Consider the following 17,779-nt stretch of genomic DNA (forward strand, 5'->3'; position numbering starts at 1 on the left):
TACAGAATGATCACTTTGTGAAAAATGCTCACCCACAGGTGATAGGGTGTTTTTGTCTTTTATCATTTTCCTGTCTGAGTTCATTCAAGAGCGTAGTGATTGTCTGGTTTCACCCACATAGTTGTTATTCGGACATTTAGTGCACTGGATGAGATACACCACATGTTGTATAGGCATGTGTAGGACCCATGACTCTTGAAAGGTGTGTTGTGAAGGGTGTTGATCATTGTTGCAGTGGAGATATTTCTTTCAGGACACAGACATCTTTCCTGAACCCCACTTTCTGGCCTTCAAACAACCCCCCAACCTCTCCAAGCTCATCATCGGAAGCAAGATCCCCATAGACCAGGGCATACCAAATCAAAGCAGCACCAGACCCTGTCAGAACAACAGATGCAAAAGCTGCTCCACTGCAACGATGATCAACATTCCTCACCCACCATAATGCATCTTTCAAGATACATGGGTCCTACACATATAACTTCCCCACTCAAACTCTATAGTCCAGTTTATAGGGTCAAGGACCACAATAGTCCTTTTAGCCACAGCATTGCACCGGGACTTCACATTTAGCTGATTATACAACATAACTGCCAAGTCTTTTTCAGGTTTCAGAGTGGTATTTTATGAATTAATGAAAATCATCCTTAGAGCTTCTTGGTTTTCCAGTATTTTTGATTAAAAACAAACATGTACAATTTGTTTCATTTAATGTTGATCTGTTCAATATTCCTTTCTGATATTATTCAACAAGAATAGAGAATTCTTCTGTAGATGCCCATAGATATACTGTAATTTTTCTATCCAAAACAAATATCTTTTTGCATAAGAACATTTCAAAATATATTCTTTAAAATATTGAACTCAACACTAAACGTGTGTAATTATGATTTTAATACCCACCGCTGGCAATTTATGATCCCATTTGATACGTTGCTGAGAATGTTATAAATGCTGTGTACACTGATGGCAATTAGCACATAATAAATGGTAGTTATATTGTCTCTGTCTGTGCAGAATTCCATCTACACTGGGCAGTCAGAGTTAATCCCATGATACTTTTGGAAGCAAAGTATGGAGCAGATATGCAGCTGTGTATCTTGGCAAGGGAAAGATTGAGGATGACTAGGGGTGCATGGTGTCAGAGTAGCAGTCGTATTAGTCTGTATCCACAAAAAGAACAGGAGTACTTGTGGCACCTTAGAGACTAACAAATTTATTTGGGCATAAGCTTTCGTGGGCTAAAACCCACTTCATCAGATGCATGAAGTGGAAAATACAGTAGGAAGATGTATATAACAGTACTGATGAAGTGGGTTTTAGCCCACGAAAGCTTATGCCCAAATAAATTTGTTAGTCTCCAAGTCCTTTTCAGTTTCACTGCTTTCCAGGATAGAGTCCCCCCCATCTTGTAAGTACTGTATGGCCTACATCCTTTATTCCTAGATCATCTGCTTGCAGCCACCAAATCAAGCAATCCAGATCACACAGTATCAGTGACTTGTCCTCTTCATTATTTACCACTCCCCCTTTTTATATAATCAGTCATTATTTTGTTTTCTTCCAGGTTATTGACAGAAATATTAAATAGCATCGGGACAAGAACTGATCCCTGCAGTAGCCCATTATAGATACCAGCTCAGTGATGATTCTGTTTACAATTACATTTTGAGGTTCCACATTGTATTTAGCTGTGACCATCTCACTACATTTCCCAGACTTGAAGAAGAACTCTGTATAAGCTTGAAAGTTCGTCTTTCTCACCAACAGAAGTTGGTCCAATAAAAGATATTATCTTACCTAGGATTACCATACATCTGGGTTTTCCGGACATACCCTTTTTTTAATCTTTTTTCTCTGTTTTCAAACAACAGGAAGTGTACGAGTTTTTAAAGACCAGAGAAGCTGCAGGTCAGAAAGAGCCCTGATTGGTCCCTCCCCAGCATCTGCAGCTGATTGGTCCATTCCCCTGCAAACCACAGCTGCTGGATCCCACCCCCCCAGGCTCCAGCTTTCAGTCTTAGGGAGAGGGTCCCACAAGAAAGTACTGTCTGGCAGCTGTTACTGCATCCTGGGCTTGTGCCACCCACCCACCAGTGTGACAGGGAGCAACACTGCCTACCCACCTCCAGTGAGTACCCCCACAAGCACCTCCAATTGTACCCTCTCCCAGTTCTCCCCCTGCTCCGACAGTGTCTTCTTTTTGGGAACCTGAAATATAGTAATCCTAACCTAACCCACCTTGTCTAATTTTGAAACTTATCAGTTAGCCAATTTTTTGTACTATTGCAGTTTCTTAATCAAAATGCCTGGCAGTACCAAGCCAAATGCCTTATAGAAGTCTACGTATATTGCATCAACACCACCACCTTTATCAACCAATCTTGTAATCTCATCAAAAAAGGATATCAAATTAGTTTGACAAAATCTATTTTCCATAAACCCATGTTGATTGGCATTAATATTACCCTCTTTTAATTCTTTATTACATTGAGTCCCTTGTCAGTCACGTCATTATTTCGCCGAAGGTCAGAGTAAATTATTCATCATCCCGTTTACCCTTTTAAATATTGTCACATTCACTTTTTTCCAGTCCTCTGGGACTTCCCCAATGTTCCAAGACTTATTAAAAATAATAATTTTTAAAAAATCCACACAGGGGGTCCCCGGTGTAAGTCTCCCCTTTATCCGTTGTTTCGGATATCCATCACTCATCAACAGGAAAACATGTTCCGATTCACGTTGGTCCTGATCCACGTATCTGTCGTTTGCACGGATCGGGACCGACATGAATTGGAACACGTTCCCCTTATGGTACAGTACAGTACTGTACTTATGTCCATCCCCCTCCCTCCCAGTGCCTCCTGCCTGCCGCCAATCAGATGTTAGGCGTGTTCAGGAGGCGCAGGGAGAAGGGGGAGGAGCGGGGATGGGGTGCTCGGAGAAGAGGGTGGAACTGGGTGGGATGAGGCGGGGTGGGAGTGGAGGGGGGCAGGAAGAGGCGGGGCGGCCCTATACAGTACTGTCCTGTATACCTCCCAAGTAGTGCTCCTTCCACTATCACACGGGGATAGTGGTACATAACTGCCTGCTCCACAGGGCTGCTGTGAAAAGTAATCTGATAACATTCCGTATAGCCCTTTGAACAGTGCTTCATAAATGCTAAGATTAAGTGGTGGTACAGTACCCATCATGAGTGCAAAACGCATTCAAAGTGTTAAGAGTGGGTCTGTGTCTAAGAGAACGTCAGAGTATAACATTAAAAGTGAAATTAGATGTTATAAAGCGTATTGAAAGAGGTGAGCGTGCAGCCAACGTTGCTCGTATTCTTGGTTTGCCTGCTTCGACAGTACGCTCAATTTTTAAGAGTGCAGATCGAATTCGTAAAAGTGCTAGAAGTGCTACAAAATTGTCATCAATGAAGATAATGAAACAGAGAATCAGTACAATGGAGACAATTGAATGTTTGCTGGTTGATTGGATTGATAACCTCCATGAAAAGAAAAAGCCTGTGAGTTTAAGCTTGTTTCAGGAGAAGGCCAAAAGCCTGTACAGGTCTGTCTCATCTTACGCGGGGGTTCCGTTCCGCGGTTAGCGCGTAAAGCGAAAACCGCGTATAGCCAAAACCCCATTGAGTTCAATGGCGGGCGAAATCGCTCGCACTACAGGTATAGTATTAAAATTGTTGTTTTTCTCTTTTTTTGTTTTTGCCAACCGCGTAAAGTTGAAATCGCGCATGTTAAATGCACGTAAGATGCGACAGACCTGTATAACGATTTAAAGGAAAGAGAGAGGGAGAGCTCAACAGCAGAAAAGGAGACCTTCAATGCTAGTCGTGGGTGGTTCCACAGATTTCAGAAGCATGCCAATCTACATAATGTAAAATTCACAGGAAAAGCGGCTAGTGCAGATAAAGCAGCAGCTGAAATGTTTCCAATGCAGCTAAACACAATTGTTTCAGAAGGTGGCTACTCTCCAAAACAGGTTTTTAACATCGACAAGACGGGCCTTTACTGAAAGAAGATGCCAACGAGGACTTATATTTCTCATGACAAGAAGACTGCTCCTGGATTCAAAGCCTCAAAAGACCGCTTAACCCTTCTGCCTGAGGGAAATGCAGAAGGCAATTACAAGTTGAAGCCCTTTCACCACAGTGAAAATCCAAAAGCAACGAGGGACTACGTCAAGTCTCATCTCCCTGTGATTAGGAAGTCGAACAGAAAGGCCTGGATGACACGCAATATTTTCCATGAGCGGTTTGTAGACCATACTGTCCCTGAATGTAAGGCTTACTGTGAGAAGGAAAATTTGTCCTTTAAGATTCTCCTTCTGCTGGATAATGTAAGTACCCACAAATTAGACTATGAAGCTCCCTGCCTGAACGTCCTATTTTTGCCACCCAACACGACATCATTGCTGCAGCCTATGGACCAGGTGAACAGTCTGCCAAAGTCTCCAGGGCTCTCAATGATGCAGTGGCTTGCTACAGGGAGATCTATCGTTCAAAGATTCACGCAGGAGAGCAGATGTCGATAAAATCCTTTTTTAAGACCTCTGCAACCAAAAAGCCAGCCACGGAAAAGCCAGCAGATGAAAACTTAGCCGCCACTCCTACTTAAGTTTAATGTAATTGACACTTTTATACTTTATTACTGTATTAAAATATTCTATGTGTTTGAACAGTGTTAGTAGGGTTCTATATTATTTTATACAATGTTTTATGTGTAAAATGTGTACTGTATAGCCGGTCATTGTAAAAAGGTACAGTTTAGGCGAAAAGAGCATTGTCATAGGCGAGTGTGGTGATGTTGTGAATGCATCCCCCTCCCCCCATTCCATTATTTCTTATGGGGAAAAATTCCCCTGTATACATCGTTTTGGTATCCATTGCCCTTTTCAATAATGCAACCCCAATATATACAGGTGCCCCCCCGCATTAGCAATCCAGATAACTCCTCAGCCAGCTCTTTTAAAACTCTTGGATGCAAGTTATCCAGAGCTGCTGATTTAAAAACATCTAACCTTAGTTGCTGCTGTTTAATATCCTCCTAAGCTACTATTGGAATGAAAGTATTTCATCCTCATTGAATATGACATGATTTGCATTTGGGGAGAAAAACAGAACAATTTATTAAACACTCCTAACTCTTCTGCACTATTGACAATTCTTCCACTTCCATTGAGTAAGGACAATTTACCATTGTTAAGGTTAGTTTTGTTCACAATACTTAAAAAAAAAAAAAAAAACCCTCCTCCTCCTTACGGTCCTTAACTTTGCTGGCTATAGTGTTATCCTTGTGACCTTTTCCTTCCCTTATGAATTTTCTACAATTTCTAGTTTCTACTATACATTCATTGCTATCAACTTCCCCTTTTTTCCTTTTGCTGTATATTATTTTGTATTGCTGCTTGAACTTCCCCTCTAAGTCCGGCTGTTTTGTTAACCAGTGTAGCCTTCTCTCTCAATAGTGGGATTGTGGCTTTTCGGGCACGTAGTTACACATTCTTAAACACTTTCTAATTATCATTGAAATTTTTCTATTTAAATTCTCCCAGCTGATTTGGCTCAAATGTTTTAAACTTTGTGAAATTGGCCCTTTTAAATAACAATTAAAAAAAAAAAAAGAAGACAGACATTAAAGATGGTCAAAAGTATAATAATCACCATGATGTTCACTGACTTCACTTCCAAGCACATAGAACAGTTTCTCCTTTCCCATTAAAAAGGCCCCAATAAACTGAAATCCCATGCTGAAAGTTGAACAAAAAAATGTTAATCTTTTAGATACACAGAGCTGATTTACATACCTGTTATCAAGGTTTTTGCAGTTTTGAACTAAGTCACTAAGTGGAGATAACGAAAACATGGCATTAAGCACTGAGACAGCCACTTTGGGGCAGTTTTCTACATCCAACCGGTGAAGCAATTCTAGGACATCCCCCTCAGTCAACCGTAACCAGGCTTGAAGAAGTTTCTTCTGCACCACCTCCTTAACAGCATCTATTCATAGAAGAATTGAATCTATATTCACAGGATTAAGTATATTTCCCATGTACTTTTGGTACTCCGGGGTTCTTAGAAACTAATGCATACATGAATAATAAATAATATTATTATTATGAAGACCATAAGGAAACAAAAATTGATATGGTACTACTGTAGAAAAGGAGCAGCTACTTACATTATTACTGTAAGGAACAGTGGACAGATCCACCAATCGCTATTAGTCAAGATGGTCATGTTACCCCATGGTCTGGGTGTCCCTAAACCTCTGACTGCGCTGTTCTGTTCATTCCCTGTGAAGCATCTGGGCCAGCCATTGTCAGAAGACAGGATACTGGGCAAAATGGACCCTGGGTCTGATCTTGTATGGCAATTCTTATGTTATTATGAGAACTGTAGTCCTTCTAGACGTTTTGTCTGTGTGGATCCCACTTGTGGTGTGCACAAACAGCATGTGTGTGAGATTACAATCTCTTGACCAGCATGTTCTGCTGGCCATGCTTGTGTTTTGCATGTTTCTGTGCTTCTTCTCCCCCACATGAGATGACATACAGCAGAACAGCCCCAACCTCTTGCTTCCCTCATACATTCCAAATACCAAAAGAAATGAACTCCAAAGTAGTGGGGATAGAGAGATACTCATGAGACAAGGATACAGCTTGAAGAACCACAATTACCATAAAGTAACTTCTTTTTTAAATCTGTGTCCATACAGACCTACTTGTGGTACATACCTAGACCTTCCTATTAATTTGAGAAATGCTGAGAAGTCCTAGCTACAGCTAGATAAACAAGGATTGCAGAACTGCTCTTCTGAATTTAGCATCAGATCTAATGACCTATCTAGAGTGTAACGTTTGGTAAAGTTATGGACTGAGTTTACTCTGCTCACTACATCTAGAAAAACTAGGGTTTCCAACTTTCTCTTTGCAGAAAACCAAACACCCTTACCTTGCCACACCTCTTCTCAAACGCCCCGCCCCCGCTCACTCCATCCCCCCTCCCTCCATCGCTCGCTCTCCCCCACCCTCAACTCATTCACTTATTTTCTCCGGGCTGGGGGAGGAGTTGGAGTGCGAGCTCTGGGTCAGACTGGGAATGAGGAGTTTGCGGTGCTGGAGGGGGCTCTGGGCTGGGCCAGGGGTTCGGGGTGTGGGAGGGGGTGAGGCTGGGGATAAGGGGTTTGGGGTGAAGGAAGTGGCTCCAGGCTGGGGACAAGGGGTTTGGAGTGTGAGAGGGGGCTCTGGGCTGGGGCAGGGGGTTGGGTTGCAGACTTCAAGAGGGAGTTTGGGAGTGGGAGAGGGCTCCAGGCTGGGCAGGGTTTTGGGGCGTGGGAGGGGATGTGGGCTCAGGCGGCTCCCGGAAGCGGCGACATGTCCCCCTGGCTCCTAGGCATAGGGGCAGCCAGGTGGCTCCATGCGCTGCCCCGGCCACAGGTGCCACCCCCACAGTTCCCATTGGCCACGTTCCCGGTCCATGGGAGCTATGGAGCCGGCACTCCAGGCGGGGGCAGAAAGTGGTGCTTCCCTGGCTGCCCCTGCACCTAGGAGCCAGAGGGACATGTCACCGCTTCCAGGAACTGCATGGAGCTGGGTAGGGAGCCTGCCTGCATGCAACCGGACTTTTAACAGCCCAGTCGGCAGTGCTGACCAGAGCTGCCAGGGTCCTTTTTCAAACAGGCGTTCCGGTCGAAACTGGGTGCCTGGCAACCCTAAACAAACCTAGCAAAAATCACAATACAAAACTGTTCACATTTTACACATATAAAAAAAATTGTGATGCTGTATGACTCCCTGAAATCCTCTATTACCTAACTGAACTCTATTATGTACTTACAGCCCGTAGTGCTCTGCCTTCATATTACTTTTATACTATATCTTCCACATTTTCTTTTAGAGTATTTTTTTAAATACCTGAAAAATAAACATTTAAGAAAGGAATGGACATCCTATAAGCCAAAACACACTCTGAAATTCAAATAGTTCTCTCACCAGATCTGTCATTAAGTCCTTGCTGCAATAGTTTTACTCTCTGAGCTATGGACAAAGCTCTCATGTGAACTTTTTCTGCCAAAACCTTAAAAAAAAATTAAGCAGACGTTGGTATTTGACTATCAAATGCATGTCTACAAATTACATCCAGCAACTTGAAATTCAACACCTCAAGCTCTCATTATGGTTCTGAATGCTAAAAACCCTAACAGGATATTTAAGAATGTAAACACACAAAGTTAGAAAATTAATTTATTGCAGGGGTTCTCAAACTGGGGGTCGGGACCCTTCAGGGGGTCACGAGGTTATTACAGGGAGTGCAAGCTGTCCGCTTCCACCCCAAACCCTGTTTTGCCTCTAGCATTTATAATGTTAAATATATAAAAATGTGTTTTTAATTTATAACAGGGGGGTCGCACTCAGAGGCTTGCTATGTGAAAGGGGTCACCAGTACAAAAGTTTGAGAACCAGTGATTTATTGTTTCCACAGCAACTCTAAGTCAGCCCTCTTGCCATAATCCTAGACACACTAATAAGGCACTGATATCTATGATCCTTAACATAACTGAGCAGCCAGACCGCCCCTTCACCCCTCACTTGCGCTCCCCCCTCCTCCTCCCACACACACACACACACTTCATTTTTCTTCAGCACAGCTCTGCTTAGCTCCCAGTGCAGAATTGGAGCTTAAGTCTTCTTTCCTTCCTGGCTTAAGGGAAAAGATTCACAAGTAACACTCTGATTAAGAATGACTTTCCATTTAAATCACTAAACAGAGAAGCCAAACCTGTCTGTAATGATAGAAACAAGACTGCTACATTACTTAAACCCAATTTTTTTTCTTCCAAGTCCACCAATATGAGGATTCAGTCCAAAAACAATTTAGATTATTGAGGGACTCTATAAGACAGAAACTATTTAAGATATAATTAACATTTGTTAGTCATCATCCCAAATATTTTGCTTGTATGTGATAGTTTCTTTTCCTTCAGACTGTAAGCTCTTTGAGACAGGAAGCGTTTTCTCTTTTGTGTTTTACAGAACCTAGCACATGTGGGTGCCACCACAATAATATTACTAGTCATTCATATTACAATAGTACAAAAAGCACGCCAAATAAGTACCACACCAACACCAATAGCCAGGTTTTAGGAAACAATATCTATATATACAGATATAAAGTTTGATTCACAGCCACACCTGCTGATGGGTAGAGAGAGACTAATAAGTAGTAAGGAGATGGACTATATGCTTTCTGTTCCTGAAGAGCTGGGCTCTAGAGCCCATGTACTCTACCACACGCTACTTTTTACAATGGCGCTCCATGAAGGTTATATCATGAAGGAAAAAACTGACTACTTTTTCTAAAGGTTCAGGAGATGCTACTTGAAAGATTCCTTTAATGTATCACTCTCTTATGCAGTGACTTTTCTGGTAACTGAACATACTAACCATTTTAGCTACTTTTCTTACTGGAAATACCTTGTAAGCTTTATAAAAACATATACTACATCTCTTAAAGTCTTGAAACTGAAATTAAGAGACCTGTTTACCTCATATGCCAGTTTCCTGACAGCCTCTTTTATATCCATAGTGCGGCCTACAATTTTTGGCAAAGTCTTAGCTGATGGGGCAATACATGACAACACTGCACGCCTCACTTCTGAACTTGAATCATTTTCAAGCAAAGCATTGTAAACTGAAAAGAAAATATCAGTCATTAGCACTGTGTTTCTTAAAAAAGATTCATATCATAATAAAATAAAACCCATTTACGAGATGCCTACAAACACAACGTGAGAAATAGTTCAAATCAATTAAAAATTCTCTCTGTATAACCCTTATGCTGTAGGTACTTTGTAGAACATTCTAAGCCCTAACTATAACAAGCAATGACCTTTTGTGTCAGTTAAGGGTCCCAGCCCTCAGCTTCCCTCAAGACCAAGCCTCAAGCAGAACTTTCAGTTCAGGGTCTTTGATTGTGGAACTCTCCCATATACAAGGATTGCAATCTTCACCAGCTGACTTCAGGCACAACAAAAAGCCCACTTGTTTTGGCAGGTTTATCCTGATTTTTTTACTTTGCAATACTTTATCTGTTAATCTCATTTCTCTCATCCTTTTGGGGGCATTTAAAATGCCTGTTATTTGACCGTGCAATATTACTGAGGGCTACTTGGTTTGACCTTTTGGTTGGCAATCTATTGGGCTAACATCTTTATTTTTATTTGTGTTTTACTATATGGCGCTTTATGCTACTAGGTTAAAATAAAAATAAAAATAAAAAATAAATTAAAACTAGTTAACTAACTAGGTTAACTAATTTAATATGTTCTGTAACATTTAAAATTTACTTATTCAAAGGTTTTCTATCCTATTTATATATATTCATTCTCATATATATATATATAAATATAAATATAAATATAAAATACACACACACACACACAATTGCATTGATAGAATTAATAAACAAATCAGCTACATTTTTGTATAGTATTTCAGGTTTAGTCAATACTTACAAAGAAAATTTTAGAAGAGATTAAGTCAACTGTGCTTACTAAAAGAAAAGATTATAAAAAGTATACAAACACACCATTAACCACAGGACAGTTCTCATCATTGGGATCCTGAAGTCTAGCCAATGCCAGTACAGCTTGGAGTCTCACATTTGGAATCTTATCCCTCAGTCTAATTAGCATGGCTTCATTAATTTTATCAAAGAGATCATCATCAATCTGGGCATTTTCTGGCATACTTCCCAAAAGCTTATTAACAAGCTGGCACACTCGAAGTCTAACAGCATGGCTGTTCGCACTGTGAGACTAAAAACAAAAGTTATCAAGATAGTGGCCAAAGGGTTATGATTTATAACAATTACAACATAACAAACAAGTTATACATCATGTATAACTTTCCCTCATTTTTACATCACACATAGATACTGATGTATAGCTACTTAATACTGTGGGTACACAACAAATACACATTTTTACTCTGGAGCCAACAAATCACAATTTAGACTGTATATCTACAAAGACTTATACATATGCTTAACTTTACTATTGTGAGCATTCCCACGGAAATCATGGTAGTCAAATTAAGCAAAGTCTTTGCAGGATTTGGGCCTTAAGCTACAAAAGAACAAGTCTTTCCTAATAAGTATAATACAACACTAACTATAATGTGCTTCCTCATAGCCCCCAATGAACCAAAATTGAATACAAAGAGCCTGATTGTTCTTTGAAAACGTGTGGGGGGGAATCATTTTGTTTTAGTATTACCAATTTTGATTGACCAACAGTCACATGGACAGTCCCCTCCCAAAAAAACAAAGGTTTTTTAGTTTCCTGAAGCTACCAATTTCAAAAGCAAACATACTTCTATTTGTGATTTCTTCTTATTGGAACTTAAATTTAATTAAACTAATAATAAAATAGTACAATAGTGAATGCACTATTTAGGCAAGATCTACATTAGAAAGTTTTGCTGGTTTAACTACACTGGTATACTTAAGCCAGCAAAACTCTCCTAGTGCAGACATAATATATCCGTATGGCAGTGCTTATATTAATATAGTTTATGCCTATTTGGGGAATTGGCATAAACGATACTTGTATAAGAACTTTTATACAGATCTGAGTGCATTTGCACTGGGGCTTTTACTGGCATAGCTACATCAGGCAAAAATAATAATAATAAAAAAAAAATTACTCCCCTAACCTACCTATGCCAGTAAAACTTAAGTTTAGACCAGGCCTTAGATTTATATAGTGTTCACTTGGTAAGTACATTACAATGCCAAGATTTTCCCTTAGATGGAGATTTCACCATCACATTAATAATTTGATAAATGTTGTCATGGTACCTCAAGCAGAAAATTAAACAAATAACTCAGAAGTGAGTTTTCTTCTTCTTCCTCATTACCATCTTCTTTCTCCAGCTGATCAAATGAAGTAACAAACTTAGCTGCAAAATTTATCACTTGTTCCACTGCTGGTTCCCGCTTGTAGATTATCATAGGATACTTAAGGTAATGAACAAACTCCTCATGAAAAATCATCTTATCCTTCAACTGAAATATATCAAACACAGAACGTTAACAATCTTTCCATGACATTATCACAGAAAAGAAAAGAGGTGGTGTCTCAGATAGGCAGCTCCCACTTAGGTCTTTATAGGTCTAAAACAGTAAGCACAGATCCACTGCATAATGTGCTTTCAGCAAAATGTCCTGCTTAGTAATTGAGCTGTCACAATTTATGCCATAGATTGAACTCTAGGCTCCCCTGTAAGTTCAGCTCAAGAAGCTAAAACGTTAAAACTACAACTTGATGTGTCTACACCAGTCTATAGAGGTTCTTATACCACTTCATCTCTGTAGTGCCCGAGTACTTTCCAATAGTGCATTAGACAACTTGAGTGATATTGGTCATATGTAGTTCATGCTCTCTCTCATCTTCTTCCCTGGGGGAGAATTGTGTGTGCAGTGCAGTGTACTGTTTTTTGATAGAGCTTTGCTTTTAGGTTTTTTAAATGTACATGCTGCTATGCATGTTAGAGAAAGCAAAAGTCAAATAATAATAATACCTAGTTTGTTTTTCATCCACATAGCTCAGAATGTTTTATAAAGAGAGTCAGTATTATCCCCATTTTACAGATGAGGAAACCAAGGCATGGGGCAGGGAAGTGACTTGCCCATGGTCACCCAGCAGGCCAGTGGCAGAGCTGGGACTAGACCCCAGTTGTCCTGAGTCCAGTGCTCTATCCACTAGGCCACACAGAAGAAGCACAAGTTGCAGGTAGAATGGAAAGTGTGGAGGTTGGTGATGGCCCTTAGTTCAATTAGCATTTTAAAATGTGTCCCCCACACCTCTGTTCTCCTGTGGACAATCCCCAGGAGAATATTCACCTGATTGTAGGTACGCTTCAAAGCTGCCACTAGCTTTGCATGGTTCTGATGAGGTTTCTGAGCCATCTCGAACGCATCTTTGATTTGCAGCAGCTTCTTCTCCGCTCCCATTGCTGGGGAGATACGAGCGCGTCATTTACCAGGGGCGCTGGGAACATTACGGGATCGCTGCAGGGCCCAGAAGACCCGCGCAGCCCTGCTCATGTCCACGGACCACTCGGGCCAAGCGGCTCGAGCTGCCAGCAGAGCGGGGCTCGGGGGGGCGGTGAACAGCAATGGGCTCGCGCCAGACGACTGCATACTAAAAAAGTTCCAGCAAAGTCTTTGCAAACTTGTGTCGAGTTCGCCAAGTAGTTTCGGCTGACCCGCCCCACACATACCCACGGAGGGGCGGGGGGGCGCTGTGCCGGATGCAGGCGCCTGCCCCCAGCCCAGCGCCGCTCCGCCCGTGCGGAAGGAAGGGGCGGCGGCAGCAGCTGCGAGACCCCGGGGACTCGCGTGCGCGGACCAGGACGCGGGAGTAGGGGACACAAGGGAGTTTTTCAGGCGGTAACACACACACACACACACACACCCCGGGGAGCGGGCGCCTCTCACCTGCCGGGCCCCGAGCTGGGAAGCGCGGATCTATCGCGTCGGTCCGTGTCAGCCCCGCTCCGGGCCTCGCGTACCGGCCACAGCTCCCGCGCTGCTGCCGTTACCTAATTCAAATCGGTCCCGAGCGCCCTGAGCAGTCTCGCGAGGATTCCGGTCGGAGAGCGAAAAGCAGGAAGGGGGAGGAGGCACTAGCAAAAACAGCCGGGGGAGGGCGGGCGACCGAGTAGTCGTAGGAACAGCCGGGAGAGTTCGGACTAGCGGGCCCGTGTAGTAGTGGGAACAGCCGAGGGGGGTTGTGCAGTCGTAGGAACAGCCGGGAGCGGGTGAGCTGCCCAGGAAGTCGGAACAGCTGGGGGAGGGAGTGCAGTAGTAGGAACAGCCGGGAGATGGCGAGTCTGGCGGGGGGGTGGGTACATTCGTAGGAACAGCCGCCTGGGCGGGGAACAGTGTGGCCGGCGGACGGGTGGGGATACAGCTAGATTTCATAGAATCATAGAATATCAGGGTTGGAAGGGACCTCAGGAGGTCATCTAGTCCAACCCCCTGCTCAAAGCAGGACCAATCCCCAGACAGATTAATTTTACCCCAGTTCCCTAAATGGCCCCCTCAAGGATTGAACTCACAACCCTGGGTTTAGCAGGCCAATGCTCAAACCACTGAGCTATCCCTCCCCCCACACAGCCTATGGGCACGGCCGGCGGTGCGCTGGTTTCTAGTGAACGAAGAGCCGACGTGCCCCTCTGGCGGCATAGGCGCTGCTGGAACGAAGGGTGTGGGGGGTGCTGCCTCACCCCCGGGCTGGAAGTGGTTTTTCCAGCAAAGTTTGGTTCAATGGATCTCTGCACTCTCATTATAAAAACCGTTCCACACCCCTACCACTTGGTGCAGATTGCCAAAGCTGTCGGGGGGGGTGGGGGAGGAGGGTACCACAGTAATCATGTTTGTTGCATCTGGACACTGGTGAGTGCCCTGAGCAGTGCCTTAAACCAGGCGGGGGGAACCTACGGCCCGTGGGCCAGATCCAACCCATTGCTTAATTTCATCCGGACCACAGCAAGTCTTGGCGCCACAGGCCAGAAGCCCCAAGACTCGGCGCTCCCCCGCAGGACTGGAGCCGCGAGTGCTGGCTCGCCCCAGTGCAGGGGGAAGCTAGGGTTGACAGGCTGTTTAAAAGTCCAGTCGGCGGCGCAGCGGGGCTAAGGCAGGCTCCCTGCCTGCCCTGGCTCTGCGCAGCTCCAAGACCTCCTCAACTCTATAGGCAAACTATCCAAATAAAGTGAATTTAGAGTGTTGACAGCTGCAAGCTGCAAACTTTTTAGAATCCTTACCAAAACATCCTCATGTTTGGCACAGTCCGTAAGGCATCTGCAGAGCTGAAGGATGGTAGGTGCTAACTGAAGGTTGTTTGGATGAACAGTTCCATTTCTTCCAAAGCGTGGATGTTTTCTTTGTGTAACCTTTACTTTGAGTTTCCAGATTAATATTTGTGTTTTACTGAGCTCCTTAATATTCCAAGGGGAGGGTTTCTCCATATGTAATAAACACTTTCTCCAAAAGTTTAATTTGAAATTAATAAAATACTGTATTTTTTGGAGGTAACATTAAAAGACTGAATTTGAACTAGGTCAATCTCCAGAGACTGTACGAAAAGGCAGGCTCCCCATCCTAGAGAACCCTTTATAAATATTTTGTTTCTTTACCTTTCTTTTTATCCTTGACGGAAAGCAGGTCCTACAGAGGACACATTTGTCATCTCACTTATCCTATCTCTTCTTCCTTCACTGTTTCCTTTTTCTTTCATTTGATTTTACAACTTACCTGCTATCTCTGCACTGGGAGACATGTGGGGAAAGAATTTAAAATGGAACAATGTGAATTTGTAAAAGAAGGCCTGGATCCACAAAGGAACTTAGGTGCCTAAACCCCAGATTTAGGCACCAGTGTAATCCACAAAACCTCTGCTTGTCTGTCACCTAACCCTGTAGACACCTAAACTCACTCAGCACCTAAGTTTTTGTAATAAGAGTTCCCTATACACCTAAGGTTCTGCTTCTGGGCATGCACATTGCAGCCTCATGATAGGCACTGAGATGCCTATCTCCCACATAAGCCACAGAACGATTGAACCATGGGAAGATATATATTAATTAGCTTGCCTTTCTTCCCTGTGGGCTTGATCCAGTAGGTGTGCTCAGAGGCTTCCTAACCTCTTACAAAATGCCTGGGGGAGTAGAGAAAGGAAGAAATGCTCCCTTATAACCTGTGCCCCAGTGGTTAGGGTACTCGCTCAGGATGTAGCAGGCTACAGGGTTCCCCCTCGCCTGATGAAGTAAAGGTATTTGAACATGGCTCAGCCATCTTACAAGTGAATGTTCTACCCACTGGACTACAGCGTCATTCTTTTTCTGGCCCAATTAATATTTGATTAGTTAATCATTTAATTAAAGTGGAACAACTTTAATAGGAGACAGTAAGGAAAACCTACATCAGACTATCCTATAGAGCAGTGATTAGAGCACTCACCTGAGAGGTGGCAGTTCCCTGTTCAAATATCTTCCCTTCATCTAACAGAGGGGAGACATGAACTGGTAGTCTCTGTGACCTAATTGAGTACTGTAGGTGCTGGGCTAAAGGCTGTAAGACTTCCCCCAGCCATCACCTGTTTTATGTGGAGCTATGTGGGCTTTGAGCACACCTACCAGATTGAGCCCTCCAGGGAAGACAGACAGGCAGGTGAACATCTATCTTCTTCTTCTCCTCCCACTTTGCACAGGTATAAATGACTATACAATATCAGAACAGTGGAGAATCTGAGAAGGTTCTCAAAGAGTCAGAGTCACAAAAATTGTAGAAAAGGATATGTAATCATGGAGACCGAGAACACTAGGAACTTAAATTTACTGTACATTCATGCAGAGTTTTGGAGGATGTTTTAATATCTACTTACCGCTATGTATAGGGTTGCACATTTAGGAAGGAGAAATTCTAGGCCATCATATAGGAGAAATTATAGTATTTTGTTTAATTACTCTGGCCTGAGTTTCAAATGTTCTCCTCTTCATCATACAATTGCATTCAAATTGGTCAACTTCAATCAGGAAATGAATAGTATTTTTTAACTTACTCCCAAAAGTATTGTACTGAAACCCAAAACATGTTGTGGTTTGCAAACTTAATCTTCCCAAATAATGCTCTTTTTATCCCCTCTAGCAATGATGCAGTGTATATAGAAAAAGGATCGAATACATGTCCCAAATATCTTCCCAGAAGAGTAACACTTACTTCTGTCTTTCCAAGAGAGAAAATCATTCAGACAAACATATAAAACATGACCACCAGGGGTCAGTCTTGTTTCAGTTTTGGGTCAAAGTAATGTTTTTGAGGCAAGATACCAGTTTTTTATCTGCAAAAATAATAAAACAATTTTATCTTTTCAGCTGTGTTCAAGGATTATGGTGAGTGTGATCTACATGTTGGGAACTAAGGGAAACAGCCCCAGGGTCACAAGGACCTTTAATATATTGGCAGAAAAACAGGCATATGGGTTTTTTTTCCTTACACACTGTACTACAACATAAATGGATTGTTGAATGGTGTATTAAAAACAGATACCTGATTCTTTAAGTAGAGTAGCCAAAAATTCTTATCAAATTTTCAGGCCTAATGTTTTGGCCTGATACTACATTGCTTATATAGGGAGAAGGCAATAGCAATCCTAGAGTAATACACGGTGGCTGTGCAATAATTACTTCTCATACCTTAAGCGACACTTTTAAAAACAAAATACCGGATGAAACCAATACTGTGCTAGGGAAGCAGTCACTTTACAAAAATATCTATCATTACACACAAATCCTCCACAAAATTAGTACTTGTTGGGTCTTCATTTTCTAAGGAATTGACTGGAACCACTAAAATAATGATCCTTTAAAAAGCATTAGGAATATATACTTAACAATAGAGCACCCTGAACTTTCAGGAATGGAGTGGTGTAAATATTATCCCATTAGATATTTACCCTGAAAAATTAAATTGTCCTTCTTTTTCCATTAAAGGGGTGTGCAAAAAAAAAGTTTTCAGTGCTTTTTGGTGCTCTAGTAACACAAAAGAGATATGATTGTTTTTTAATTAAACTATAGAGGTCTTTCAAAGCCAGAGTATGGACTAAATTATTTTTGATAGTCACACGTTGGCAACGCTGTTATGCTAGCTTGCATCTCAAGAAAAGTGTACATGTGAGTGTGAGGCCTTTGTACACATAATATTCTCTAGCCT

The 17,779-nt window shown here is 42.3% G+C and overlaps 1 protein-coding gene across 4 annotated transcripts in view; it reads right to left on the reverse strand.

Annotated features, from left to right (window-relative positions):
- NCAPG (non-SMC condensin I complex subunit G) overlaps positions 1-13,617 on the reverse strand; it is a 39,295-nt gene extending 25,678 nt beyond the window's left edge. For 2 of the 4 annotated variants that reach the window (XM_026648014.1, XM_029910634.1), the window contains exons 1-7: positions 13,505-13,617; positions 12,908-13,020; positions 11,864-12,070; positions 10,592-10,820; positions 9,549-9,694; positions 7,996-8,080; positions 5,809-6,001 (exon numbers count right to left, since the gene is read on the reverse strand). In XM_026648014.1, coding sequence (XP_026503799.1) covers positions 5,809-6,001; positions 7,996-8,080; positions 9,549-9,694; positions 10,592-10,820; positions 11,864-12,070; positions 12,908-13,018 — 971 coding nt within the window. In that variant the 5' untranslated portion in view covers positions 13,019-13,020; positions 13,505-13,617. Of the gene's footprint in view, positions 1-5,808; positions 6,002-7,995; positions 8,081-9,548; positions 9,695-10,591; positions 10,821-11,863; positions 12,071-12,907; positions 13,021-13,481 lie in introns of all 4 variants that reach the window. The other 2 variants (XM_029910636.1, XM_029910637.1) reach the window with 2 other exon arrangements.
- Between the last annotated feature and the right edge of the window lie 4,162 nt (positions 13,618-17,779).

This window comes from Terrapene carolina, unplaced genomic scaffold (genome assembly GCF_002925995.2).
Source record: "Terrapene carolina triunguis isolate 2854851 unplaced genomic scaffold, T_m_triunguis-2.0 Scaffold66, whole genome shotgun sequence".
Classification (NCBI taxonomy): Eukaryota; Metazoa; Chordata; order Testudines; family Emydidae; genus Terrapene; species Terrapene triunguis.